Source organism: Mastacembelus armatus, chromosome 1 (genome assembly GCF_900324485.2).
Source record: "Mastacembelus armatus chromosome 1, fMasArm1.2, whole genome shotgun sequence".
Classification (NCBI taxonomy): domain Eukaryota; kingdom Metazoa; phylum Chordata; class Actinopteri; order Synbranchiformes; family Mastacembelidae; genus Mastacembelus; species Mastacembelus armatus.
The window spans coordinates 17409943-17415678 of record NC_046633.1 but is presented as its reverse complement, the minus strand read 5'-3'; the positions used below and the strand labels follow the sequence as shown (position 1 = coordinate 17415678).

The 5736-nt window shown below is 42.5% G+C and overlaps 1 protein-coding gene across 1 annotated transcript; it reads left to right on the top strand.

Annotated features, from left to right (window-relative positions):
* The first annotated feature begins 3951 nt into the window (after positions 1–3951).
* Positions 3952–5736, top strand: hmx1 (H6 family homeobox 1). The gene is made up of 2 exons (XM_026303976.1): positions 3952–4234; positions 5117–5736. Exons 1-2 carry the CDS (start codon positions 3952–3954, stop codon positions 5734–5736), a joined length of 903 nt encoding a protein of 300 aa, XP_026159761.1.

Here is a 5736-nt window from a genome sequence, read left to right as displayed (position 1 = left end):
ATGAGAACAAACACTGCAGCATCAACTTATTACGTACAGTGAATTATTAATGCCAGAGCTAGCACAGTCAGACTAAGCTGGCTTTCCAGATGAGGAAAGCAGGTATGCAATGAGATTTTCTTAGAATACTTAACAGTTAAATACAGATTTGACAAGATCCTAAACAGTGAGATGAGATGAAAAATTTGAATGGGCTGAAACAAATATTGTCAATATGAACAAATGGCATCTTTGTGAGTTTGAACAGGTACGCAGTACATTTTAATATTGTTACAGTTCTGAATTTGTAAAACTATCAGTTTTGCACTTTCATGCTTTGCTTAAAACCCCAGAAGGCGTTTCTCCACAGCAACGTTAGCTGAAAGCGTTGACAGAATATGAAGTTACAGCTAAAAAGCTGTTTTGGCAGTTTCTAGCCAGTAGGTCCCAGCATAAACTATTCTGTTGATGGAAAACTATTGTAAATTTACAGTATGTGAAGTACAAACTTAATGTGCATGGTGCACTGTTAACCAATAGAGGGCCCCCAACAAACCAAAATATCCAAGTGTCTGAATAATAGCTTTGAAATCTGTATGAATGAATAATGTCAGAGGTTATAGTTGAACTGTTTTATTCACAAGTCAGCTGAGGTCACTATACTTCATTGAGTCACTATGAGAATCTCGTAATGTAAAGAGCTGTGAAATGTCCCAATAGAGATATATGCCTTCCTATCTGTCTTGCTGCCTCCACTGTAATGAACTAGGCCAAACTTTCATTGACTGTAAGCCCCCACTGAAAGTGGTAGACTCAAGGGTCTCTATAATCCCACTGGAAGAGTAATGGCTGCTCAAAAATGGTGTTTGGATCTGGATCATTTCAAAAATTAAATAAATAAGAATAGGTAATAGTAGCTAGTTAATAATGGTCAAACAGCTGAGTTATTTGAAGTAACCATATCTTTGAAATAAAATAGAATACAAATTCATAATGCAGCATCCATTCTGCCTGTCTTTTGCTTTTTTTTTTAACTTTTTAGAGTTAAATAATCTGAACAGAACAGAACAAAATGGAATCGATTGTGGTTGCCAGTGAAAGCACTTGAGTCTTGTGTGATTTCCAAAGTATATAATGTATCTTACACAAGTCAATTTGCTTTCAAGAAACTATGTAATTTAGCCTCACTCCCATCTCACAGAGACTTCTGTTATCCCTTAGACATTAATAACTCACAAAGCACTATTTTGCTTCTTACGGGCTAGGTGGCACAGAGGACTGGAAAACACTCACTAGTACAGAAACATGCTCAATTTGATGCAGCTGTCTCACAGAGCACATGCTGATGACATGACTTTGTGGTAAAACTGTATTTCAGAGCTGTGGTGGCATGGAGGGTGCCATGGCTGTGGAAAAGTCCAGCAGGCCATGTAAAGCAAAGGGCACGCCAGGCTGGATAAGGATCAGGAGGTGGATGAGAGAGAGGAAGCAGAGAGGGAGGTGAGAGAGAGGCCTCTGGGTCTGGGCTGTCGGCGCCCAAAGCAGGGGGCGCTGGCCGGGGTGCCACATCATTTAGACGGCTCGGTGTACACAGAGAAACCTGATCTAATGTAAGTTTTGGACACACGCAACCTAATCGTTTTTAAAGAAACGCCATTACGAAGCTACAGATTTATAATCATAGAGGTGGTTAGGGGATATAAACATAACGGTGATGATGAGTGTTAGGTAAAAAAGGTAACAGAGCATTGTGCCCTTTGTCCAAGAAAAGATGGCCAGTGATATTATTCAAGGACATTTTTACTGCAGTAACTCCCCTCTGAGCTCTCTCCTCTTGTACAGCTATAGCACAAAGCAGAGATACACATCTTCCTGCAGTTCTTGTTCATGACTGAAAGTTTATTTTGAAATCCAGTGACAAGCCTATCAAATAGCAAAGATTTTTTTTGATCTGTTATAAAGAAAAAAGAAAATGATCAACTATTTTCTAGTAAAGCACAAAACATCTGGTTAATGCAAAAATAATTTGCTTGTATGAAATTAAAAATAAAATATGACTTGACGAGAAAGTAAAAGAGAGAACATTTTCCAAAAAAATGAACATATCACAGTTTAATGGGATATTTGGACATCTTCAGGCTATTTATTGATTTAGGGTTTGTAGGTAAATAATCATAAAGGGACAGGACCAAATGAACATCTGGATATAACTTTTCTCCATAGTCATTTCTAATAATTTATCAACTTTGCTGTGACATGATATTTGAGGAGAAATAGTAAAATGCAGACAGAGCCATTTATTTTGTCCAATATTAAATAGCAAATACAAAGAAGTATAAATAGATGTATTCATTTTTCTTGCAGTAAAAGTTCTTTTGCTTTAGGCCTCACGGGGAAAACAAAGACACACAAACCAAACTTCGCGCAGCCAAACGCGATTTCAAGTCTCGTTTTTGAGCGGAATATTATAAGGCAGGTGCAAGACTCGGTTCCTCAACACGGAGCTTATAAGTTACTGTTGTCTGCGCTGAGTGTTAGGTTGAAGAGCAACATTACCGATGATCCTCTGTCAAAGGGTAAGCCTAGCCTTGGGGAGGGGGACGAGAGGGGGGGGGCGAGAGTTAAGTTAAAAGGTCAGCGCTGACTCCACTGAGGGAAGTAAAAGGCTCAAATGTCTTGCCATTTCAACGAAAAGGGTAAAGACGCCCGCCAGCACTCATTTCAATGTTTCAGATGATCTAATAGTGATAAGCTTATCTTAATGTGTGCGATGAGGGCTGCATTCACCGGGAACATCCCACTTTTGACCAGCTATCTTTAGTTAGTGCAGTTTGTTGCATGTCATGCCAGGGTTGAACCAGGCACGGTGAAGACTCAAAGTTGGAACAAGACGCTTAAGTTTAGTTTGGGTCTTTATACCTGCACTATTGCTCAGGCATCTTATTTGGTGCCTTCCAGGAAGGAAAGGCCTGGTGCTGTTAGTCAAATTGAGATTTAATTGATTAATTTGAAAAGATGATTAATTTGAAAAGGTCGCGGGGAGGAAAAAAAAGATGATGATGCATTAAATCATCTGCTAAGGTTAATAGTTAACAATTTACGCATAGACCTATACTGGCCAGCTAACTTATTTATCAAGACAACTGTATTGACAAACTGAGCTGAAAAGGTCAACAGAGCAAATCAATAAAAGAGAATTTGGTTAATTAGCTTGAAATAAACTACATATTATATACAGCAACCACATGTTGCCAATTTGCGCGGTGCAGTACGCCCATGCCTTCAAAAATCTTATCTCTGAGGTCAATAACATCTCACTTTGAACAACTGAATTATCACTGCAAAGGGAACATCTTCCAGATCCTGCCAATTACATTAGCATTTTCACTGTTTGTTTCTATGAGTACAAACATGGACTACCTCAAACACACACACACCTTTAAAGGCTTCATACTGTCGTTCCTGTCCGTTAATAGCTGTGAGTGACTACGGGGAGGGGACTCGACCCCGTCGACGGCTCCATTTTTCCTCTGATTTGCACTCTGACTGACCCAAATAAAGATGTTGTGCCACTAACAGAGGTTTTCTCCTGGCTGCTTGGCCTCGAGGGGACGGGCCTGAACGTGAACTATCTCACACACGCACGGACACGTGCACGCACACACACATACGGCGGTAGGAGCGGCTGAGGCAGAGACAGTAATTCTTTCTTGGGAAAACCCCATTTGCTATTGTGCTCGTCCAATCGCTGGATGCCCTCCGCCCGTGAAGACGTTTCACTGTACTACTGCTTCTGTCTCCCTCTCCTCCCGCTGGCACCGAGGGGATACCCGTCCCGGCTCTGCCATGACTCCTCACCCGATCGCGGCGCAAAAGCAGCCATGCTTCAAATGACTTATTGGACTTTCGGTCGCACAGTCAACACGAGATCCGCTCGGTTTTTGTGTAAAAGCTCAGTGACACAAGGAAAACATGCAGGATAAGCTGACAGACATTCAGACTCCCGTTTCATCGAGGGCGTCGTCCTTCTTTATTGAGAACATACTGGGAAAAGGACGGAACGGGAAGGAGTCGATGTCGGGCACTAGGCAAGGGGAGGCTGGTGTGGAGGTCATACACGGACATTACGCCGATACGAGCTCTCCAGCAGCCGATGGATCCGGCTCCACAGCTCGGTCCCCTTACAGAGACTCTCCTTTTCAACGGTACTGCGGGGGCACTGCCTTGAACTTCAGAGCTTTGGAAACGCCACATAGTGAGTACAATACAATTTCCCATATTCGACATAAAAGTATGTGATACAATAAATTAAGCTGTGCGCAATATAATACACGATGTTTACTATTATATAATATTATATTATATTAACTGACTATTTGCTTATCTTGCTATAGGCTACTCAGGCGCGACACACGTTAGTTCTCGCAACATGAAATAAAGTAAACCAGCATGTAACTCTTGTGATGTTTGTTGTCTGTGACCATAACTGCAATTTACCTTTTATTATAGAGATATGACGGTTAATTGTCATCAAGAGATCCACACCCCAAACTAAAATTTACGCACATGGATTACGCACAAATACCCAGCAACCAAAACAGATGCGCAGTAGCTACCACACTGCAACGTCAACATGGCACTTTTACTCACATTCATCGCCATTTGTGCCCCCCTCAAGCACCTTCACGTTACCACACTGCCCCTCCCTTTGCGGTGCATATCACCATCGTTATGTTTACAAGTAGGAATGGAAGACCTTCAGCTCGGCACAGTGAATGTGCATTACTTTAGGTATTATTATAAGCTGCGAGGCCTTGTTGTGTTTCTTTTTGTCCATTTAATATACTGTTACCTGTATTGCAACTTCCTTAGAGGGACATGCGTCCTGCAGTACAATCAAACCATCTTAACTTTGCCTATGCGCACCGAAGTTTAAGCTGTTGAAATTTATTTTATGCAAGTCAAAGTTCATCTAAAGTTGATCAGACATTGTTTATCAGACAGTGGGATGCATTCGGCGAGAACGTTTAATTTGCTTAAAAGACCACAGCATGTAAACCTGGCTGGGTTATTAGACTGTTGGCAAATACTTTAGTTTGTTTTTCATTTGGTTATTTGTGTGTGTGTGTTAATTCAGGTCCAAGAGACAATACAAGTTCAGAAGACCACTGCTGCTCCCTGTCTACCAGCGACAGAGATTCACCCGCCGTGTCAGAGCCGATAACTGACGGCAGTGACGAAATTGAACGGAAAACAGGCGACAGTAATCTGACTGACGATAACGAAGACGCGCACAACATTTTTGACGCACGATCGGTACAAGACTCATCCGACTTGAGCTCTCATCGGAAGAAGAAGACCCGGACCGTGTTCAGCCGCAATCAAGTGTTTCAGCTGGAGTCCACGTTTGATGTGAAACGGTATCTGAGCAGCTCGGAGAGAGCAGGGCTGGCAGCGTCTCTTCACCTGACAGAGACCCAGGTCAAAATCTGGTTTCAGAACCGCAGGAATAAATGGAAGAGACAGCTGGCGGCGGATCTAGAGTCTGTTCATATCCCAAACTCGAGCCAGCGGATTGTCAGGGTCCCAATACTGTACCACGAGGGGCCCGCACCCACTGCGGCACTAGGCTTCAACTTGAACGGGCATCCAGTTTCTCCACCCGTCGCAGCCTTCCCAAGCTCCATCAGCTACCCTCTGGCCTCGTTCGCTCACTCCATGAGCATTTTAAGGTCGCAGATGACTGGCCTAGTGTAA